Genomic DNA, 23,185 nt, shown 5'->3' on the forward strand with positions numbered 1-23,185 from the left:
CTAATGGATGCTGCCCTTGGTAGCCTTGCCTTTCATCTCAGCGCTAGGGAGGCAGAGGCAGGTCGATTTCTGAGTTGGAGGCTTGGCTGGCCTTTGTAACAAGGTCCAAAGCAGCCAGAGCTAGATAGTGGGATCCTACTGCAATAAATAAACAAACAAAAGACAGAAAGACGTTTGAGACTTCTTCCTACTTGGAGCACAATAATTGGCAGCCCACGGGCTGTACACCGGGACACCACCATGAATCCCCAAACTACATTTTCGGTTTCGTGTAAAGGCTTTAAACCTAGATTTGAGGCCTTCGTAAGTGTAGATTAATTTTAAAATTGGAACAGGCTAGAGAGTTGGGTCAGCAGTTAAGCACACACGTTGGTTTTTTTTTTTTCTTTTTTCTATTTTTCGGAGCTGGGGACCGAACCCAAGGCCTTGCGTTTGCTAGGCAAGCGCTCTACCACTGAGCTAAATCCCCAGTCCCACACGTTGGTTTTGTAGAGGACCTGGGTTTGGTTCCCAGCACACACATGATGGTTCGCAGTCATCTGTAACTCCTGTCCCGGGGGGATTCCGACGTTCAGGAATCTCATATGGACTCATGCAGGCAGCATGCTCGATTCGACAAGGCAAATAAATCCACAAAGCTTACAGATGAAACGAAATCGTGAAAAGGATGCGTTTCGCACAGAAAGGCAGCGCAGAAGTCGTCTCTCGCCCCACCAATGCACAGGCAGCAGGCTGAGGTAAAAGCAGACGGATGTCAAGTGTGCAAGGCCGTGGTTAGTGTGCGTCAGCCCACCCCACCGGCAAAGCAACAAGCATGTTCAGAAGCCCCACACACACACACTAGTAATCCCAGGTAGGCAGAGGATCTAAAATTTGAGATTGTCCTTGGCTACATAGAGAACCCTGGTGAAGTTGTTGAAGTAGGGAGACAGATAAACAACACAGAAGGGATGCAGAATGCCCTTTGACCCAGCATCCGTGACTCTCTCCGAAAGCACATAGTTCACGCAAGAATAAAGACACCTTGTCCAACGTTATTAGAATAGCCCAAAACCGGAACCGCTAACTAGTCTGATGGCCACCCTGGTGCAACAGGGGCCTCCTATAAACAGTCTCCATTTTCCACCTCTAAAGCTGGGTGCCTTCACCTCTCCCTGACGCCAGGATTTAGGGTGTTTCCCACCTGGGCAGGTTTCTAAGGGTACTAAGATGGACTAGGTGACCTGGGGGCAGGCTCTGGGGAAGAAGGGATACCAGGAGAAATGCTGCCCCTGGGGACCCTTGGAAGGCTTTAGGGAGCAAGCTACATGTAATTTGCAGAGCGTGCTGCACTGGCATTGGTCAGACAAAGAGGAGGGGAGACTGAGGGTCACAGGCGTGCACAAGAAGCAATTTTGGATTCCTTTTTCTTGTCGCCAAGTTGAACGCTTGGACGGACAGCCTGTTCTGAGAAGTGTCCAAAACAGTGAGAGCTACAGGAGTGCTGGGTAAGGCGGGGTGGGGGGTGTCAATGTTTGCATTCTGTGCCTAGGGCTTGTGAACTTGGGCAAGCATCCTGGCCACGGTTATTTTGACTGACGGGTTGAGCACTGTGTACGGAGCGTGCGGGCCATGTTTACCCACTGTATATACAGAAACCACATCACACAGAGAGTCACACCTCAGTCTTGCGAATGCAGCAGGAAGCCTGAGGGAGAGGAGGCAACTGTTCATCCAGGTTTACCTCACACAGATCCCTTATGAGGAAGGTACGGCTCTTGTATGGAAGTGGTAATGATGCACCTGCAGATAAAGGGAGCTGCCGGGAAGCTGTTTGGTAAGATTGTATCTGAGATTATCTAGTTTCAGCTGCCAAGCTGGGGTCACTGGATGCCTTCAGTTCCCAGCATCTCCACTGCCTGTGGATTGACACCACATGTACGTCCTTGCCCCTGATAGTTCTGATCCTCAAATCACAAGCAAGAATGAAAATATTTATTTTTATTTGTGTGTGTGTGTGTGTGTGTGTGTGTGCCTGTGTGAGTGGACGTGCATCACATGTGTGTGGGTGCCCTCGGGTGACAGAAGAGCAAATCGAATCCCGTGGCAACAGACTTCGAGGCAGTTGTGAGCCACTGTGTATACACATATCCATGCTGGAGTCAGAACCAGTCTCCTCTTCAAGAGAGGCGAGCACTTCTCCCCAATCTCTACTTCCCTCTTTTTATTTTAAAGACTTTTTAAAATTTTTATGTGCATGAGTGTTTGCCCATGTTTTCCTAGAGCTCTTGGGAGCCCCTAGAAGCCATGAGATCCCCGCCCCCGGAGTTGCAGGCGGCTATGAGCTGCCCTGTATGGGAACTGAGAACAGAACCCAGGTCCTCTGTCAGAGCAGCAAGTGCTCTTTACTGCTGAGCCATCTCTCCAGCCCACGTTCACCCTTTCTTAACAGGATTCCAACTGACTGAGGACACAGGGCAGGGAGGCAGCTCAGCAGCCAAGTGCTTGCTTCGCATGCTCGAGGGCCTGGGTTTGAGCTACAGGATTGCCAGAAAATGAAAGCAAAACAAATGAACAAAAGCAAAACTTAAGGCTTCTTCACCTTGTGTTTACACAGACCAAGACACACAACTCCCAGAACAGACTCCTCCTCAGGGGCTGGATTTCTGTGATCTCTTCTACGGGTTCTTTAAATGTTCTGAGGCTGTTGATGTGCACGGTGGTGTAGGACTAACTTACAGAATCCCTTTAACACGTATCTCCGTGTTCTTGTGGGCCGGCTTAGTATCCTGTAGGTGACCACGAGCCACAGGTGGCTATTAGAAGTTCAGTGAAGTAAAAGGGGCTACGACTTCAAATTCCATTCCTTCAGCACCAGTCAGTAGACAGTGAGGACTGTGGTATCCTGAGCCTGTGCCAGTCCGGTCAGACAGTTGCTAAGGACTCGCTTGAGTATCTAGTGTTGTTGGCACTCGGTGGTCAATGCAGATTAGCTGCTTATGAAATAAATGAAAGAACCAGTCTAACTTACCCTGCTTGCGCCAAAGACATGAGTCAGAAATGCCACAAATTCTGAATCATGTGTTGGCCGTGTTGATATAATGGCTTCGTTCCAGTCAAGTCTGTTGTATCTGTTTCTCCAAAATAATTATTTTAACTACTCTCTCCCCCAGCTGGGTATTCAAAGTTGGGCAAATGAGATACAGGACAGACCTATTTCAGGTAAAGATAGTTATCTTTTTTTTTTTCCAGTGTGTTTGTATTAAGCTCTTGGCTACTTCTTGGCGGGCAAGAAAAGAATTGTGTTTTTAAAGTTCTTTGTTCTTAAAAAACTAAATAAGCAATTGTGTTGGTATACCCTGCTCCAGAAAAGGATAAAGCAGGCAGATTCTGACAGTAAATGTGACACGCCGCCGTAGAATCCTGAAGCGTAAGCAGCAGTTGAAATGGATCCAGCTATTTACAGGATTAAAATAAACACACCTTTGTACAAGAACCATTTACTGCCCAGCTGATCTGAACAGGGACAAAAAGAGCTGGCTGGGAGACTGCAGCGGCTCTCATCCCCCCCCTTGCTTCCTCCACTACTGCACCAAGCACCTAAATGAGCAATCATTGCGCTCTCAAGAAAAAAAAAAAAACTGTCTCTTTCCCTTCCCCCTCTGCAAACAGCTGCAAGCTCTTTCCAAGGCGGATTTTAACCAACTAAACTGAAGAACGCCCTAAAAACCCAGTGGTTTCCCAATGTTCGTTTCTTAGGGCAGAAAGCTTTACAACCAAAAAATGCTTTTCTCCTTCATACATAGGTTCACGATTACCTGAACACAAGTTCCTAGAAAAGTGAGACACTGGGTTTACCGCTGTGTCCAAGAAAGAGGCAAAACCAGAAAGGGAATTTTCATTGGATTCTACTTTATTGAATGAGTGAACGCCTCTTTCGTCATGTGCTTGACTTGCCTCAAACTTACAAAGAAGTTTCAACGGAATTTATGTCTGAGGGAAAATAAATGGATAGGGCGCCTAACCCATGACGACCTGGGAGGACCGAGGCCACCCCAACTTCTACCCCTGGAAATTGATCCAAAGGATTTTACTGGCAAAGCCAAGGTTACACCCAAGTCTGCACACCGTCCCCTCGACGTCACCAAAATCGTGAAAAAAAAAAAAAAGCAAGTTGGTTGTGTCCCCACGCGCGCAGTAAAAGTCGGAGAACTGGGTCCCATTTTCACAACTCGTTAATTAAGAATTCGAAGTTCAGTCTTCATCCAGTGACCTGAATTCTTCCTCTATGACCTTAAGGAGAGCTTCAAGGCTCGCTCTTCTGTGCCCCTCCCCAAACCCCCGTACTTTTCCAGTCTTTAAGCACCCCTGACCCTGGAGCATTGGGGTGCAGTATAGACTGGTGGGGAGCAGCGCCCCTCGCTGGCTGGGGCAGAAAACGCCGCCTGCTCCCCGATTCGCCGCCCTCGGCCCAAACAATGGCTTTCCGCAGGGACCTGCGATCGGGAGCCGCAGGACCCCAGGATCCCCGGGGCACGCAGCTACTCGACACCACGAAGAGAGCGCCCAACCCCACGGACTGGTCCCCGCCACGGCCACCACGAACAATGCGCGCCCCGCCCCGCGCGCCCCGCGCGCCTATTGGCCGGGCGGCTGCGGGTAGAGCAGCGCGGGCGACTCCGGCGCGCGTGCGCGGGGCGGGGCGCGGCGGGGGCGGCGCTTTGTGTGCAGCAGTAAGCCGGGGTCTGCGGGGCGCGGGCCGCGGCGGGCGGCGGCATGGAGGAGCTGAGCAGCGTGGGCGAGCAGGTCTTCGCCGCCGAGTGCATCCTGAGCAAGAGGCTCCGCAAGGTGCGTGCGCCCCCGCCCGTCCCCCGCGTGCGCCGGACGTTCTGCGCGACTCACCGCCCGCTCTTATCTCCCCGCAGGGCAAGCTGGAGTACCTGGTCAAGTGGCGCGGCTGGTCCTCCAAGTGAGTCTCCTGTGCGCGGCCGCCATCCCGCGCGCGCCTCCCGGCGTGGGTGGGAACCCTCGCATCGCGGGCCCGGGCGGGAAGTCCTGTGCCTCGAGACCCAGAGGATTCCAGCCGACCGGTGCTGCCCTTTGTTTACGAGCCCACGGGGAGCGAGCAGGGCGGCCTCCAACCCGGAGTCCCTCGGGCCCGGCCCGCCTCTGCGCCGCGCGCTTCTGGCGCCCATTTGTTGCATGCGCCCCCGCCTTAGAGCTGGCCGCGGCAGGCGCGGGACGCGGCCCCCTCCCCTTGCCCAAGTTATTCTGCTGTAACCTGAGCTTCCTACTGGTGGGAAAGCTCCCCCACCTACTCCCACCCCCGCCCCGCGCTTGCTTTCTTCTCAGTGAGGGAAGGGGACCCGGCCATCTCCGGAAAGGGCTTCCTTTGTAGCTACCCCATCACCCTCCTTCCTGGACCCCATCCCCTCCCAATACCACCTTCCCAAACCCCGACGCCCAGCCCGCTCTCTCGGTGGTATCCTCCACTTTGTTCGGTCTGCGCCCCCCGGCTCCCCCTCCCCTACCTGCCTTCCCTTCCCTCCCTGGCTCCCGGCCAGGCCCGGGGGATTCCCTTAGCCGCTTTGCCCTTTGTTGGGGTTTGTTTTCCTCCCAGTGTAGACTGTTGACTCTCCTCGTGGCCTGCTGGGACTTGGGGCTTGAGGTGGCAGTTTGCCTGTAAGTTTGAGGTTCTAACTAACTTCAAGGACTTCTGAGACCTCAGAGGACTGCCTCTCTGCACAGCGCCCCTTGCTCCCAGCCGGGCTGTGGGAGCTGTCCCCGGCAGCCCACCTGGACGCTGCTCACCAGCCCCTGCTCCTTGCCTTTCCAGACACAACAGCTGGGAGCCCGAAGAGAACATCTTGGACCCGAGGCTGCTCCTGGCCTTCCAGAAGAAGTGAGAACTCTGGAGGAAGGGAGAGTTGGGTGGGATTGGCTGGTGACACAGTGGCCTGGGGCTGTGGTGTGAGGAAGCCTGTGGTGGAGCACTTTAAGGCCTCCCAGACAGCCTCTGGTTTCTCTTGGCCTTTTCTGTGGAGTGACTTTTGGTAGGCACTAATAGCACTTGAGGTTGGAAGCTTGTCTTAAGAAGCGCCTGCCAGGGTGTGTCGCGGTGCCGGAGAGGGCCCAGAGAGACCTGGAACCCACAGCGCAAAGGGATGCGTTCCAAGTTTTGCCCAGGCAGTGAAACAGCGCTGAGATCGCAGGCTCCTTGAATTCACTTCTGTAATGATAGTTGATGCGTCTGCTCTTAGGTCCCCCCTTAGGTGTTCGTGGGGGAGTTGGTTGAGATAGGGTTGTGTGAGGTGGTGTTGGGAAGGGCATGTTGGGCTGGGGGAGAGGGTTTCAAGGCGGAGGTCCAAGGAACATGGCAGATGCGGCCGGCACCTTCCCACTGCAGAAGCAGGCTCTGTCAATAAAGGCAGATGAATGGTTTGCTCAAAAGCCTCCCCAGCTGAGGTCAGTCTAGCAAGCTTATTCTCTGGTAGCCCAGCCTGTGTTTCTCACTGTTACGGGGCTGCGGGGAGGGGTTTTTGGCAAGATGTGTGAGTGCGGGGTTGGGGATTTAGCTCAGTGGTAGAGCGCTTGCCTAGCAAGCGCAAGGCCCTGGGTTCGGTCCCCAGCTCCAGAAAAAAAGAAAAGAAAAGAAAAAAAAAGATGTGTGAGTGCTTGAGCTTGCTGGGGTTCCTTTGGAAGTGGATAGCAACATCTTCGACTTCTGTTAGATTGATGACTCGGCCCTCTAAACACAGGAGAGGAAGGCTTGTCGATGTCTAGGGCTGGTGTGTTTCTCTCTGATTGGGCCAGGTGCTATTCACACAAACCTGCAGCTGCTGCTACTAGAGAAGCTTGAAGGGTGGGGGATGCGACACTTGAGCAGATGGAAACCAGCTTAGCTGGTGGAGCAGGATCCTGAGGCAGAGGGACATCCAGCGGGAAGCAGCACATGCTCTGGACACTAGGAGCTGGCTTCTTGGTCAGGGAGGAGCCGCTGTGTCTAAGAGAAGTCAGAGTCACAGATGTTAATCTCAGCAGAGCTGTGAGATGTCCCCCTTGAAACCTGATCTGGAATTGGAGAACCAAGGATGTTTGAGCCTCGGGGTTTTGCTGGAGGTCCAATCCGTTTCTTTTGAGGTCACTTTCCAGGACTCCAAGGAAATGGTGTTTGGCTCTTATAGCTCCCATTTGTCTGTTTGCCTGGGGGGTAAGGGGATCCACACCTGCCAGGCCGGTGTGACAGTCAGGGAGAAAGCCTGTAGGAATTCCTCTCAGTTTTTTAAAAACGTTTTTAATGATTGTTCTTATTTTGTGTGTGTGTGACAGTCAGGGAGAAAGCCTGTAGGAATTCCTCTCAGTTTTTTAAAAACGTTTTTAATGATTGTTCTTATTTTGTGTGTGTGTGTGTGTGCGCGCGCGCATCAGTGTTCTGCCTGCATCTATGTCTGTGTGAAGGTGTCGGAGCCCTTAGAACTGCAGTGCAGACAGTCGTGAGCCGCCATGTGTGTGCTGGGAGTTGAACCCAGGTCTTCTGGAAGAACAGCCGGTGCTCTTAACTGCTGAGCCGTCTGTCTCTCCAGCCCCTATTTCTCTCTTTTAACCACCCCATGGGTTCTAAGGGTCAAACTCAGGTCCTTGGGCTTAGAAACATCGTTGCTTCCCAAGCCTTGGCACCAGGTCTTTGGCACCAGGATGGGTAGCCTGAAAGCCCAGCTTCCACAAGAGGCTGACACAGTGCTCTTAAGGGCGCGCACACTTAGCCCTGGGCTGCAAAGGTACAGGCTTCGAGGTCTGGCTGCTGGGAGCTTGATAACATCACTTCTCCCATTAAGAACAGACTTCTGGGGCTGGAGAGATGGCTCAGCAGTTAAGAGCACTGGCTGCTCTTCCAGAGGTCCTGAGTTCAAATCCCAGCAACCACATGATGGCTCACAACCATCTCTCTGGTGATGAGAGATCCGGGCCCTCCTCTGGTGTATCTGAAGACAGTGACAGTGTGCTTATATAAATAAAAATTAATTTTAAATTAAAAAGAAAAGCAACAGACTTCTGGAGGTGTTTGAGGTATGTAGGGACGGGGTGTGTTATAAATAAGCAGGTTGGCCCTGAGAAGCCATACTGGAGTCCTCAGCCCCTAGGCTAGCAGATCATACAAGGGTTTCCTGTGCCTGTTACATACTCGGGCAGTCTTTGTAGGCTCTGTGCTTGGTGCGAGTGACCGAGTTAGACCCGTTACACCCCAGTGGCTTCTTTGGGATATGAGAGCTGGGATTTCCATGGAGTCTTCACCCACGGAAAGTTTTCTTAATGGGAAAAAAAAAAAAAAAAGACGCTTCCCAGCCTTCCTCTCCTGCCTTCGGCTCCATTTTAACCAAATGGCAGTCGAAATGGGCTGACTGCAGAGACACCCCCACCCCAAGCTGGTGTCTGGACCCCTGCCCACATCGGAGCTGGCTTTGTTGCAGAACGGATGGATGATGATAAGCTACTGCAGACTGGAACCGTGGGGATCTCTTGGGAGTGGAGGGCGGGGGCTGGAGCCAGAGAAGGGTTTGCAAGCCGGGCTTCTCAAAGCTGATTGGTGCCGTGTCTCCAGGGAACATGAGAAGGAGGTGCAGAACCGGAAAAGAGGCAAGAGGCCCAGGGGCAGGCCAAGGAAGCACACAGTCATGTCCTCCTGCAGCCGGCGCTCCAAGCTCAAGGTGAGTGACCAAGGCTTTGCACTGCCTTCCTTTTGGCTCCTCACCCACCTACCTGTGCTGCTCCCGGCTGAAGTTCTTCAGGGGAGCTGTTAAGGTAGGCAGGCCTCTTTCCTGTGGCCCCGTCAGGCCTCCACCAGTGAATGGCACCAACGGGCAACAGAGTGCGTGCTCTCCCTACCCTGCGGCCTCCTCAGGTGCTTCTTCTCTCGGTGTAAGCATGGTCTGCACTCTGCCCTCCCGGATGGCAGCAGCAGCTCCCTCTCTCTCTCACCTTGGAGACTCTCCATCAGAGAAGCCAGTGTGCATGCGTGTAGTAAGTGTTTAGGTTTGTCTAGGAGTTGTGGACCCACGGGACACGTTGGGCGAGTTAGACCAGGTCATGCAGAACTGACAGACAGACAAGCCAGGATATAGGGGCAGAAGCAGAGATGCTACTCTGAGGCCTTCTCAGGATGTCCTGTTGACCCGCCTTGCTGTGATGACAGACAGGCGGCCTTCCACACACCAGAGGGCCTTGGTATCTTCCCTCCTGTGAGAGTTCAGAGGCAGGATAGGGAAGGGGTTCTGGCCTTAAACTTGGGTGTGCCTTTGTTCATTACTTGGGCTTCATACCCTAGCTGGTCCCTGGCTCTGCCATCTTCCCTCCTAGCAGGAGAATGTGAGCCACAGGGTTCCTGCTGACCGAGAAGGAGTGTCTGAGGGTTGGTGAAGCTAGGGGGGCCTACTGAGGAAGCGCAGGGTCCCAGGGTCTGATGGTTTCATCCCCCATTGGAGCTAGAGCATTGATATCATCCCTATAAAGCTACTGTGGGAGATGCTGGTCCTGCAGGCCATGTGAGAACCCAAGAAGAGAGCCTTAACACCGGGGCTGACAGGAGAAAGGCAGCCATTGAAATTGGGGCTCGGTTCTTCCTGCCCCCCCGCCCCATGTTCCCAGAAATAAGACTTAGATTCAAGGATGTATTTACAGATACCTTGGCCATATAGCTAGGCTCTTCTCTGACCAGCTCATGATTTAAAATAACACATTCCAGTCTACGTTCTGTCATCTGACTGGTTCAGGTGCCTCACCTCTGACGAGTTACATCTTCCCCTCCCTCCACCCTCCCCCCCCCCCCCCCCGCAAAGGCAAATCTCCTGCCTGACTCCTTCCCAGAATCTTTTTCTCTCCCAGATGTCCCGCCTCTATTTTCTTCCTAGCTTTTTAATTGACAGGAGTGCATCCATACAATACACCAGTTGTTCTCTCTACACACGGTAGTCCGTTTACCTATGATCGTGCTTACCACTGAGTGGGCTTTCCCCTTCTCCACAAGTACAGCCATTGGTCATTCCTCCCTGGCTGCTGGGGTCTGGAGGGCCCTGGTGACACGGCTGCGAAGATGCCTGGTGCCGCCTGCCCGGGCAGGCGTTGATTCCTGCCTACTTGTCTTTTCAGGAACCAGATGCACCGTCCAAGTCCAAATCCAGCAGTTCATCCTCTTCCTCCACATCTTCCTCCTCTTCCTCAGATGAAGAAGAAGAAGACGACGACGACAGTGACCTGGACTCCAAGAGGGGATCCCGGGGCCGTGAAACCCACCCGGTCCCTCAGAAAAAAGCCCAGATCCTGGTAGCCAAGCCAGAGCTGAAGGATCCCATCCGAAAGAAGCGCGGACGCAAGCCTCTACCCCCGGAACAGAAGGCAGCTCGGAGACCGGTAAGCCTGGCCAAGGTGCTAAAGACCACCAGGAAGGACCTGGTGACCTCAGCCCCCAAGCTGCCCCCTCCACTCAGTGCTCCTGTGGCAGGCCTGGCTGCCTTGAAAGCCCACACCAAAGAGGCCTGTGGCGGCCCCAGCACTATGGCAACCCCAGAGAACCTGGCCAGTCTGATGAAAGGCATGGCCGGGAGCCCCAGCCGAGGCGGCATCAGCTGGCAGAGTTCTATCGTACACTACATGAACCGCATGAGCCAGAGTCAGGCTCAGGCCGCCAGCCGGCTGGCGCTCAAGGCCCAGGCTGCCAACAAGTGCAGCCTCGGGCCGGACCTGAAAGTGCGGACGCAGAAAGGGGAGCTAGGGGTGAACCCCGCAGGAAGCAAGGTTCCCAAGGCCCCTGGCAGTGTTGCTGCAGAGCAGCAGAGAGGGAATAATTCGGGGAGTCCAGGTTCCCAGCTGCCACCCACTCAGGAGTTGAGCCTTCAGGTCCTTGACTTACAGAGCGTCAAGAACGGTGTGCCCGGTGTGGGCCTGCCTGCTCGCCATGCCACAGCCACCAAGGCTATTCCTGCCACCAACACAGCCACGGGGAAAGGTCCTGGGAGCGGCCCCACAGGAGTAAACGTGACCAACGCTCCCACAGACACCAGCAAAGGGGAAAAACTGACTTGCAAGACAGCGGCTCTGCCTGCCCCTTCTGTCAAGAGGGACGCCGCTAAAAGCATTGCTGCCTCTGGTGGGCAGGAGGGCCACACAGTCCCCGGAGAAGGTCAGAAGCCACCTGCACTGTGTGAACTGAGCACAGGAGAGGAGAACAGCAGTTCTGACTCAGACCCCGACTCATCCTCGCTGCCTAGTGCTGGGCAGAACCTGTCGGTAGCTGTCCAGACCAGCCAGGACTGGAAACCTACCCGAAGTCTCATCGAGCACGTCTTCGTCACGGATGTCACAGCCAACCTCATCACTGTCACCGTGAAGGAGTCCCCCACCAGTGTGGGCTTCTTCAACTTGAAGCATTATTGAGCCCATTGCCCAAGTCAGACCTGCCTTCCAGTCTCTGGTTTTGCTTTGATGCTTGACCGGGGGGGGGGGGGGGTGGGCAGCTCTGCCTTGTCCTGAGACTCTGGGCTGGGAAATGGCTTCCTGCTGATTCTACCTCTCTGGGCCTCCACTTCAGTCTGTCCTGTCACCTCAGGAAAGCCGGGTGGCCACTGACTTGAAAGCAGGCTGCTTGGAAAAGGCATTTTTTTCTAGAGTCCCTCCCTGACCTAGTGAGACCCTCCCCATCGCTGCCCAACTACCAGGAGGTGGGTAAGGGGAGGGGCTGCTGATAGAGCTCCCTCCCCAGGCCAGCGAGGAGACGGGTGGGGCCGGCAGGACCTTCTCTCAAGTCCACCCATGGCAGAGCCTTTCTGGTGAGGGAGAGGCACTCTGTGCTTTGCAAGTAAGGCTATATTGCTTCATTTCTTAAAAGGATAACTAGTTGTGAAGTTGGGCTCAGGGACCCCGCAGAACTCTTGAGTCTCTCTATCCCTGGTTTGGCGTCCTCTCTAGCTGTGACTGTAGTCCCAGAGCCCAGCCAGGGTTTGGAGTTCCAGCACGAAGATGTACCTGGGTGTTACTGGACTTGGGAACAGAGGGAATCGTGTTGTTACCACCTCCTTCCTGCAGGCAGGCCTGAGCTTCAGTGAGAAGTGACCCTGTTCCCAGGCCCCTGCTTTGGCCCACTAAGTTGTACCCTAGTTCTGAGGTCTGACACTCCTGGGCTTGGGGGAGGAGTGGGGCTAGAAACCCAGAGCAGGCTAAAGTAGAAGCCAGGAGTCCTGGGTGAGCAATTTTCCCCACAGAGTTTTTTTTTTTTTTTACAAGGGTCCCCTAAGTCGCCACGGTAGCTCCAGTGTGGGAATAAAGGTGTTTCATGGGGGCCTGTCTAGACTGGACATCTCTAGACTGCTGCGTAAGCATTTCCTGTAGTCAATCCTGGTGCAGAGATCCCTACCTGGTGAGTGAGCCACTCTTGGGTCCCGTTTTCCCTGACAATCCTCTCCCGCGTTTGGGAGCTTGTGTTTCCTTCCTCCCTGAGAAGCAATATCCCTATGCCTTTTGTGTGGTGGGGTAGTTGGGAGCCTACCTGGCAGAGGGCCCTAATTCCTTCCCTCTCTTTAGGAGACGAGCTAGTTCTGAGCTCCTTACCAGATGCCTTCTCCCCTGTCCCCCATCCCAGGTAGCCGTCATGAAACTACCTTGTCATATTGCTGGCCGATGTCAGGATTGTCTGTCCTGGAATATCGCTGTGGGCCATGACAATCCGGTCAGTGAGTCTGTAATGCCAAAAAGTGGGGGTGGTGTGAAACCCTTGTTTCTACTTCTGCCATTGACTGATCAGCCAGCGGGTATGGGCTCTCACTCCAGTGGCCTTGAAGGGAAGTCTTTCCCCTTCTAAAACCAGCCAGACAGGGGGCTGAGGTGTCCGGGACCTGCCGTGCTTTCAGAGTGCATCCCACCCCTGCCCCCAGTAGCTCACTCTGCACACCAAATAAGACAGACGGTCTTTGTGTAACCAAACCAACCTCAGCACTGTGCCTTTTGGGGACAGACCCACATCCATGGCTCCTGAGAGGTGCCTGTGATGTGCCAGGGGGCCATGTCACTGGCAGCTGGAGCTACCGGTGGGAATTCAGGACCAAGAAGTGGGTAGCAAGGAGCAAAGAGTTACCTACTGGGCCATCGGCTTCCTTCCCTGCCCCCAGCCAGGGTCCTTTGCTGCCTTACCCAAGGTCTGCAGCTTCTGTGTCAGACACTGCCTTACAGGCACCTCCATGTCTTTTGGGGGTCCCATGAGCTATTGGAGAAGTGATGGTGTTTGGGGATCTGGGTTGACTGGCCTTTGTCCCCTGCTGCCAGTCTCCAAAAACCCTGATTTGGTGCCTTTTTAATTTTACTGGTTATGTAAGTCCCAAAGTTGAAATCTACAAATCCTTTCCTCTCAGCCACTTTGCCTTCTCGTGTTTTTCTTTCCTGGTGCTGTGACCTCAGCGGTCTGTTACAAAGCATACGTGTGTAGTGTGCCGGCGTGAGAGCCCCACTGGAGCGGCACCATACGCTCCGAGTCAAGTTCTCGTGTTTACCAATAAATAAAGTAGTTGGTTTTTATGCTTTTTTTTGTCTGCCGTTCTCTTCCTGTCTGCTTGTGGGGGAGGGGGGGCGGCACACAACTAGGCATCTGCCAAGATTCATTTCTTAAGGGTTCCAGGTGCTATGTGTTACATTTTCATGCCAAGTGGATTTCTGGATAAGGGTGTCTTCTAACCTAGGCTGGCCTTGAACTTGGGACTGTCCTGCCTCAGCCTTCCTAGTATTACGATTACAAGACCCCTTTTGTCTGCTTCAACACCTGGAAGAAAAAGTGACCAGTATGTCCTCTTAGAAATATTGGCTTTAAAAACAAAACAACAAAAAAAGGATCTTTGGTACCAAAAAGAATGCTTTTGTTTGGATAGACTGCAAATCCTGACCTTGATGAGAGAGCTCTGGTCCCAAGGTATCATCCAAAAGGAGATGTGCAACTTTGAGCCAACATCGTCATTGGCTTGGTATATCTGTTTTTAAGCCAGTCATTGATGTACGCCCCTTTAAACTGGAGCTGTTTGCTTTCATAAGGGTTAGCAAGGGTGGGTGGGCATGATACCAGCCTGGGAAAGCTTAGAATCTATGTTGGAACAGAACAGTCTAGCTTTCAAGGAAATGCTTGCCTCAAGAAACCCATAGTGGTCTGGGGAAGGGTTTGGAATAAGGTGCGATGGTTACCTGGTTGCCACATTTACACACACGAATCTCACGGCTCAGGGGTTTCTAGTGACCCTAACCTAGATTATAGGGCCTTTAGACTGATGTTAATTTATGTTGCAGGGGAAAAGACAGTACAGAATGTGGGAAAACTATCTTTGCTACTCTGGTATCAATGGATATATTTTTAAGCTTCTACCCTGGTGTGCGTTGTAACTAATACATAAAATAGTCTTTACTTGCCCTGTCATGGGGGCACAGTCGGGACATGGCTTAGCAGCAGCACTGAAAGGGGAGACAAAACATTGGCAAGAGCCTAGCCACTCAGGTAAACAAGACTTCTGCAAGGAGGGAGGACGGTGCTAAGAGCGATGCCAGTGATGAATGGGAGACATGAGGAGTATCCAGAGAAGGTCAGCCCACGATGTTTACTCCCAGCATGTAGAGACCAAGAGTGCCAAGAGCCACACAAGGCAGTTCTCCATACAAAAGGTCTTCCCAGAACATCCAAGGTGCTGAGTTTGAGAAAGCCTGGCTTAATGGAAAAGATTATACATCTCTCTCTCTCTTTCTCTCTCTCTCTCTCTCTCTCTCTCTCTATATATATATATATATGTATATGTATGTATATATATGTATATATATGTATATATACATATATACATATATATATTCATAGTCATGGTCAAATATATATTCATGTACCAGATACACAATCATATGTAATTCAGCAGGGATATCCATCATATATATATATATATGTGTGTGTGTGCTTGTGTGTGTGTGTATATTTATATATATATATATATATATATATATATATATATCTCCATCGATAGGTATATATTCATCAATATATATTTTTCCATATATATATATTTCCATCAAGGATCGAAATTTGGCTGACAGAAGTGAGCAGTTGCTAGATGCTGATAGTAACCTTCATGGGTGAAGGAATATATAGTTAGTTAGTTAGTTAGTTAGTTAGTTAGTTAGTTAGTTAGTTACTGGGCAAGCAGAATGTATACAGGCCTCCAGCCACCAAAGGGTGCTTCTGTGCTACACAGTAACTCACTTCCCACACAGAGGGCATAAAAGTAAACCAACGTTATCACCTCCACAGTACCATGTTGGAAGCTCTGAGATGGGCAGGAAGCCTTGAGTCAGGTGCCGCTTTGAATCTCACCTACAACTGATGAGAAAGGGAAGAAGACAGACACGCTTGTTACATAACCTTCCCCAGCCCAAGGCTTATGTTACTCTCTTCGGCATTATTTTATTCAGAAACTTCCTTTGGCCTCCCAGGAGAATAGAGTTCCTCTGGAATGTAGGGAACATGGGCCCACCCCTGGCAAAAAGACTGCTTGGGTCTCAGGTCTGGATGTCAGCTTGTGGGGAGGGATCTATACTTCATAGACACTTGGTTGCAGAAACCCGATTTTTTTTATTATTTATTTTTTAATTTATGTGCATTAGTGTTTTGCCTACATGCATGTCTGTGTGAGGAGGTTGAATACCCTGGGACTGGAGTTTTGGTTTTGAGCTGCCAGGTGGATGCTGTGAATTGAACCTGGGTCTTAATAGCTGAGCCATCTCTCTAGCGGAGGAAACCCATTTCTTTTTTATTTTTTTTAGATTTATTTTTTATTTATCTGAGTATACTGCAGTTATCTTCAGACACATCAGAAGAGGTCAATCAGATCTCATTACAGATGGTTGTGAGCCACCATGTGGTTGCTGGGAATTGAACTCAGGACCTCTGGAAGAGCAGTCAGTGCTCTTAACCGCTGAGCCACCTCTCCAGCCCCGGAACCCATTTCTTGATCCTTGCAAAGCAGGCTGCTGGCGACTGATTTGGTTTCCCTTCTGTTGTCTTCCGTGCCTTTTGTTTCTTTTCCTTTCTTTTCTTTTCTTCTCTTCTCTTTTCTTTTCTAGAAGGTGGGTGGACAGGGGCAGTTAGATCCCAGACCTCTGATCCTGGGGGATCAGGAGCAAGTGCTGGCCCCATTGGCCAGCTAGGCTCTCTGAAAACCTGTGTCTACAGGGACAAGGTATCCAGACCAAAGTTGAGGGGGCGGGGCTGGCCTACATTGACGTTTATTAATTTATGTGCTGCTGGTCAATCCACCTCCATCCTAGAATAAGCACCACTAGCACCGAGTGGAGGCACCTGGTACGATTGGTGCAGCTAGTTCTAGGCCAGTGGACACCACCTCCCTCCTGTCCACCTTGCGCGGGTCGAGGCCGATTCTCAAAGACATTGAGACGATGCCTGGCAAGAGGAAAGGAGGTTTTTTTCATCCCGTCTATCCGGAACCAGAGGGGGGAGGGGTGGTACTTGGGACAGGGGCTGAGGCCGTCGCCTGTAGAGGGCGCGCGCTCCCCACGAAGTTCGGGCCGCTGGACTTTGAATGATGATAGGGAGGAGGGCGGAATCCCCCGCAGTCCGCAGTCCCGTGCTGTCCGGAACACAGTTGCGCTGTCTACACCCCTGCTGCTCGGAGTAACCACCAGCCGAGCAGTCTCCGGCCGCAAAATGAAAGTCCAGGCCTCAGCCTACTGTTTCTCACAACTGTCAGCTAAATTTCCATCCTTGATGGCACTGAGTTCCCTTCGGGTTCCTCCTATTCGCTCCTTCCTTGGGCTCTGGCTGTATCCGAGCTGCCCCTGGCCTGAAGGACTTTCTTCTGGTGAAAAGGAAAAGCGTGGATGCACCCGCAGAGAGCTGGGGCAGGCTTGCCTACCATTGTTCTGGGCACAGCACCGGGCCTTCGTCAGAGCCGCGCGCTCTGAGCGACCAAGAGTCAGGGGGGAAAAAAACGGCTCTACGCAGAGCCATAATTATTCCATTCAACCCGTGTTTGTGTTGGGCCAGGCTCAGCTCCGGCAGCGGCTCTAACGTGTCCTGCCAAAGAGGACAGACGGTGGGAGATTCGTCTGAGCAAAGGATGTCTGGAGTCAGGGGTCCCCACACCCGGTCTTTGCTGTCAGGGAGAATATACCCAGGAAAATTCGCTGAAGGAGCTCTGAGCACAGGTTAAAGTTGATGGTGACCAAAGAAGTGGGAAATCCCTCAGGGTCAGTGTGGGATTCCAATCTATATCTGGGGCATTGTCTGCTGCTGAAACCACCAGAGAGTCACCCACTGTCTTCTTGACTGGCTGGTGCCCATCGCCCTCCATAGGGCCCAGCAAAGAGCTTGTTCGGCCCAGAACACCTTGAGGTAGCCCAAGAAAGAGATCTTGGACCTCTTGGCACCTGACACAAGCTGACCGCACAATGTCCGAGAGTGCCAACACTCAGTGACCCTGCTGTGGCAACCTCAGACCTCCCACACAGGTCACTGAGCTGGAGAAGGAAGGTGGGGAGTGCTCTGCCAACCAACGGCCTGGCCACTGCCTACTGGGCCAAGGGCAAAAGATGTGACCGGGTCCATTCCTTCCCTCCCTACCCTTGGGTTCTGGGAGTTCCCACGGATTACAGCTTTTTCTCATGGGAGCATCCTCTGCTCGGGAATATGGAGGTGGAACCGGGTTCACTGTAAGGTCCTTTTTGGGAATCCGGAGTATGGGTCGCCTTTGCAGCCTCACGACCCCACCCCTCTACTGAGAAGTCTGCAGCCTATTAGACTGAGAACACCCACCGCCGCCATCACCCCACGCTATGTTCATCATAGACAGCCCCTCATCCAACCTTGGGGTATCTACCCGACAGAACACTGGGGTCCAAGACGCCGTAGGGACTGGGGATGGGAGCGTAGGGCTGAGGATCGGCGGCTCCCGGCTCACTAATCACATCAGCGCGCTCTGCGCCGGCTCCAAGCAGGCAGTTGCCTAGCAATACCCGCGAATTCAATTCCTGAATCAATAGACGGAGACTCTGCATTTCGGGGAGCGCTGGCAAGGCTGGGGAGGTCTGGGGCACAAGTCCTGTGACAGCGTTGAGGAGCAAGCTCCGGTCACGGGCAGCAGGGTGTCAGGAGCTATTGGAAGTCTGGCACGGAAGGGTGTGTGGCGCTGGGGGAATCCTCCCTCAGAGTGAGTAGAGCCCAGAGGTCGCGCGCACAACACCTCGTGAGTTCCGAATTCTGACTGCCCCCTCCAAAGAAGTTCAGCCAGAGTGAAGACAGCTCTCAGAGAAGCTCAGAACGGTCATGGCTCGCTCCCTCCCCAACCCACCTCCCCTCACCCCCGCTGAAGGGTTTCCAAGTTGGGAACGGGCCTTGGTCGGGAATCCAGCCCTTTTCCAGAGTATGGGGGTGGAGGTAAGGGACACTAGGTCGAAGAGGCAACTATCCTGCCCTTCCAGGCCACCTCTTCCCTGTTCTGGGAAATGAATGAAACCAAGACACGTGTCTATTTACAAAGTATATATTTAAACACGTAAAAAGTGATACAGAATACAGACACATCCACAACCCAAGATAGGTACCAAGGTTTCACTCTTGAGCTGAGGCGCAGATCAACCGGAGATTTATACATAGCAGAGAACTTGCAAACCCAACGGCCACGCTCCACCCGTCTGCAGCTGCAGACTCTGAGCCACCGTGGCCCCAGACCCCTGCCCACCCCACCCCCCAAGTCAGCCTCTCAAGAGCGAGCTAAGGAGACACAGGACGACAGCCATGGACAGACGGCAGGACGATGAGGGGCAGTGAGGGCAGAATCAGGAAGGTTGGAAGGAGGGAAGATGCAAGCGAGGAAGGAGAGAAGAGAAAGGGAGTCGGTAACCAGATAGGGAACTCCTGTCCCGGAGTTATGTCCACTCGTTCACAGACGTACCCATCAAAACAGGTTCGTCTGAAAATAGGGCCGACATCTAGACAGACACAGTCAACAGCGCTTCTTTATACAAAGTCGAAAATACTAGTTTTACAAATATGAGCAGATAAAAATCCCCATCCCAGGGGTTTCTCTTTAGGCGCAGTTTGATTTTCAAAAAATAAAAAATAATAAAGTCACGTAGAATACACCGTTTTCCTCTTTTTCTCCCTCTCTTTAAAGGCAAAAAGAAAAAAAAATCTGGAGGAAAGAGAGACTGAGAGGCTGGAGATGGGGAGCTAGGAGTGCAGAGGACGAGGCTGACGTTCCTCTCAGTCCCTCCCCATTACCAAGTTCCTCCAGCCCTGCCCAGAGCCCCTGAAGTCTGTGCTTTGTCCCGCGGGCAGAGCTTCGAGCCCCTCCCTCCAAAAGCCCTGGAAGTTAGAGAGTCTGCTGGCCCTTTAAGGGCGGGGAGGGCGGAGAGGCCGCAGGATCCCTGCTGGAAGCGGCGACTGTAGGCTAGGGGAACAGATTTGTGCTTTTGAGTCCGAGCTGCGCGCAGCGCGGACCGGAGTGGGCCGGGACCAGGGGCGCAGATGGTCTCGGGGCACCGATGGTCCCTGGCCGCTCCCGCTCCACCTCGCGCTCCCCCGCCCCCTGCGGCGGAGTCTGAACGTGGAGTTCACGTAGCGAGCACTCCGTGAATCGAAAAGGACTATAAATTACAGCTTTTGCTTTTAAGAAAGGGGGAAGAGGGAAAACGCTCAAGTTCTACTGCGCATTCTTGGATGGAAACCCCGCCGAGCCCCTTCAGCCACGAGAGTCCCACCTGACCAAGTTCCACTCAGGCTGGGACCCCCGCGCCCAGCGGGACAGGCCTGGTACGCAGCCCGATGCCCGCCCGGCGGGGTGGCCTGGCGGCCGCTCGCTCCTCTAAAAGCAGAACCCACCCTCCCCCGGCGAGCCAGGCTTGTCCAAATCTTCCTGGAAGGTGGGGCCGCCCTGTCTTCTGGCGAATCTAGAGGACGCAAAAAGAAAAAGTCCACCCGAATATTTTTCTTGTAAAACAACTGTCTGGAGCTCTGGGCACTGACACGCAATCCTCCCAATTTATCCTGGCATTTCGGGAATGTAAACAAAATCGCTGGATTTCTTTTCTCTCTGCAAAAGTAAGGGAAGGAGTCGAGGTACCGGGGAGATTTTTGTCCACATGACACATACACACAGTCCGCGTGTACGGGCACTCACACCTCCATAAAGTGCACTCTCCTGCTGTGGTTCGGGGGAGAACTGCGTCCCACTCACTCGCGACTTTTTTCTACCTTTAACAACACGTGTGACAAAGTTATTCGAGTTGATACCTTTTTCCCCCCTAGTAGACCTCTTAATCTGGGGAGGGGGGAGGACAGAGAAAGAAAAGAAAATAGGAAAAAGAAAACTGGTCTGACCCCACCCCCCTTTTTCTGATTGGGAAGCCAACCTTTTGTTGGCCTGGCTGGCCAATGGGGAGGAGAGCAAAAAAATCCTGCCGCGGTGCCCCGAGGATTGGGAATCCGGTGGTGGAGGGAGGAGGTGGGCCGGCTGAGTCCCTCCACACACCCTCCAGAATCCCAGGGCCCAGGCCCCCAACTTTCCTAATGCCCTGTGGGGACAGGGGCCCCTCCTGTACCAGCTCAGTCTGTCTGCCCTACCAAACCACGATCTCTCTCTCTCTCTCTCCTTGTTTAAATAAAAGAACTTCAAGAGTTGAAATATATATATTTAGATTTTTTTCTTAAATAACATATTTACATCTAATAGAAAATAGAACTCTAGAGATAATTTTCCAACCAGAACCGAGGAAGGAGGAATGAAAGGGAAGGGGGTGCAGGTGTGAAGAAGGGCAGGACCAGCCAGAGGCCACAGTCACCCAGAGATAAAAAGCACTAAGCCGTTTGAGCTCACTCTCCCCTGCTCTGGTCCTGAGCTCCCCACCCTCAGGAATTCATCTTTTCTCCTTAAAGAAGCCTTGGTCCGTGTTACTCTCCTTAATGGTGACGGTCAAAAAGTTTGAGGTCACGTCTGTGACGACCACCTTCTCCAGGTTAGTCAGAGAGGGGCTCCAGGACTCTTCCTCCGGGTCCCCCAGGATTCTGGCCACTGGGATCCTGGCGATGAGGGAGGGCCTTCCCCCTTGAGCCCCCATGTCCCGATACAGGCTTCCCACTGAGCCCGGGGTGCCTGAACTATGTCGGACCCTGGTCCCACCAGGGTCCAGGGCACCTTGACCTTTGGCCTCCAGTAAAGCAGCCCGGTGCTTTATCACCCTGGCTGGAAAGGTGTCCGCAGCCAACTTGCCCGAGGCCTCCGCCGAGCTAGGACTGGTCACACCGTATTGTACCAGGTCTGAGTCCTGCCTCCGAGCAAGCTGGATCACGCTGTGGCCAGCTGAGAACTTTCCTATCCCAGAGGGGGTCTCATCCAGCTTCCTGCCTTTGAGGTATTCTCCAAGGCCATCACTGGGCTCTCCCAAAGGTCTCTGTGAAGGGTCTAGGAGCTCCTTCCTGGGCTTGGGTCCTCGTTTCTTGGAGCTGTCCCCCGGTGAGCTGGGCTTCTCATCTACACGGCTGGTACCCCTGTCCCGTTCTCGATCCCGGTCTCGGTCTCTGTCCCGAGGTGGGTCTGCCCTGCAGGTACTGGTACTGCTCCCTGGTGGGGGTAGCCCCGTGTTCCGAAGGCCCTCTCGGGCCCTAGAAGTAGATGCCAAATCCTGGGGAGAGCGGCCTGGGTAAGGGATCCGGATGCCTCTGGTAGAGTCGCTTCTGAATTCATAGGTTTTGGCCTTTGCCTTGGCCTGGGCCTGCAGAAGGAAGGTGTTGTGAGGAGAGAAGAGCCCCGCCCCCCACAAGACCTCTAGCCTCGACTGCCCAACTTTCCCTGGATGCCTGGGAAATTCTAATTGAGTAATGCCTTTTGGTAGTAGTCTGGGGGCGGGGGGGGGGATTTGTCTGGAAGCAGCCATTTGCAACCAACAGACTCCTTGTATAACATTATAGGTCTACTTGAGGTGATTGGAGAGGGAAATAAAGGCCTTCTGGGGCAGCTACGTCCCACCTCTAGAACCCCTCGATGCTGCCACAGACTGAAAACATGCTGTCAGAAGATGCCCACTTCACAAATAAGCAAAGGGCAAGGACACCCACTGGTTTACAAACCCAGCAGATCCTCCTTGAACGTCACCCTCCACCACTGGAGACTGCAACATACCTTGAGAAGGAAGGTTTTAGGCTTGGGTCCTCGCTTTTTGGGACCATAGAGCTCCATCTCCCGTTCCCTAAAGAAAGAAAAGAGATAGAAGAAGGGGGTGTGTCCTGGCTGCACCGAAGTCAGCCTGTATGGGTTCCAGTGAGTGGCTGGGCTAAGGGTCTGTACCTTTCTTCAAAGGCTGCAAGGAGGCGAGCATCAAGAATATTTTCTTCAGGCTCCCACGTGCTGTACCTAAAGGAAACCAGGAAGAATCAGTCATCAGTCCCTGGAGCAGGAGAGAGAGGAGGGAGTGGAGGGCGGGTATGTGTGTGCAACTTTTCCGGCTGCCTTGTGTTGTATTTCAATGTGAAGGGGAAAAGAGGAAGAAAGAACCCTCCTCGATATCAGTGTGGGGTTGCGATTGCATATAACCTACTTACTTCTGCGACCAGCCCTTCCATTTCACGAGATATTCCATGCGTCCCTGAGGATGCAAAAGGGAAAATGCATGTGTATGTGTGTGCGTGGGGAGGAATGCATGACGAGGACACAAGAAATACACACGAAAATGCATGCACCAAATGAATGCTCCAAACACTGCCGCCAAAGGAACCAGCCCACTGCAGCACCGCTGCAGAAACGCTGCACAAAGTGCATGCACCGGCATTCATCCCCCACCCCGCCCCCCATCCATGCAATCTGTGCAGGGCTGCAAGTCTAAGGAGAGCGCTGGGGCTGAGCCGCCGCCGCCGACACGGCCGCGGCCGCTGCTGGGACCTGGGGGAAGGGAGGCTGGGCTGCAGCAGGGGGAGGGAGCCCCGGCCCTGGTAAGGGAGGGCCCGCGCCGCCGCCCGCCTTCCCCTTCACCTACTTTGCGAATGCGCCGCTTCAGGAGGGCTTCGGCCGCGAACACCCGCTCCCCCACCGCCGAGAGCTCCATGTTGACTCGCCGCTTCCCCCCTCAGCCGCTTCCAGGAGCAGAAAAGCAGCAGCCAGCCCTCGACAGCCCATAATACTCTCCCGCTGACGTC

At 53.2% G+C, this 23,185-nt stretch overlaps 2 protein-coding genes across 7 annotated transcripts; one reads left to right on the plus strand and one right to left on the minus strand.

Moving 5' to 3' along the window:
- The first annotated feature begins 4,702 nt into the window (after nt 1-4,702).
- Cbx2 (chromobox 2) lies at nt 4,703-13,536 on the plus strand. Of its 6 annotated transcripts, XR_015630714.1 has the most exons (8): nt 4,703-4,827; nt 4,905-4,948; nt 5,816-5,881; nt 8,579-8,684; nt 10,123-10,383; nt 10,885-12,385; nt 12,608-12,694; nt 13,420-13,536. XR_015630714.1 is itself a non-coding variant. In XM_087572562.1 (6 exons), exons 1-6 carry the CDS (start codon nt 4,756-4,758, stop codon nt 11,404-11,406), a joined length of 1,071 nt encoding a protein of 356 aa, XP_087428688.1. In that variant the 5' UTR covers nt 4,703-4,755; the 3' UTR covers nt 11,407-13,536.
- A 7,134-nt stretch (nt 13,537-20,670) lies between these two features.
- Nucleotides 20,671-23,108, minus strand: Cbx8 (chromobox 8). The gene is made up of 5 exons (NM_001034078.1): nt 23,026-23,108; nt 22,595-22,638; nt 22,341-22,406; nt 22,176-22,242; nt 20,671-21,768 (listed from the first exon to the last, which is right to left on the minus strand). The coding sequence occupies exons 1-5, from the start codon at nt 23,092-23,094 to the stop codon at nt 20,914-20,916; spliced, it is 1,101 nt and encodes a 366-aa protein (NP_001029250.1). The 5' UTR covers nt 23,095-23,108; the 3' UTR covers nt 20,671-20,913.
- Nucleotides 23,109-23,185: the final 77 nt, after the last annotated feature.

The sequence above is a fragment of the Rattus norvegicus genome, chromosome 10, assembly GCF_021556685.1.
Source record: "Rattus norvegicus strain SHRSP/BbbUtx chromosome 10, alternate assembly SHRSP_T2T, whole genome shotgun sequence".
NCBI lineage: Eukaryota > Metazoa > Chordata > Mammalia > Rodentia > Muridae > Rattus > Rattus norvegicus.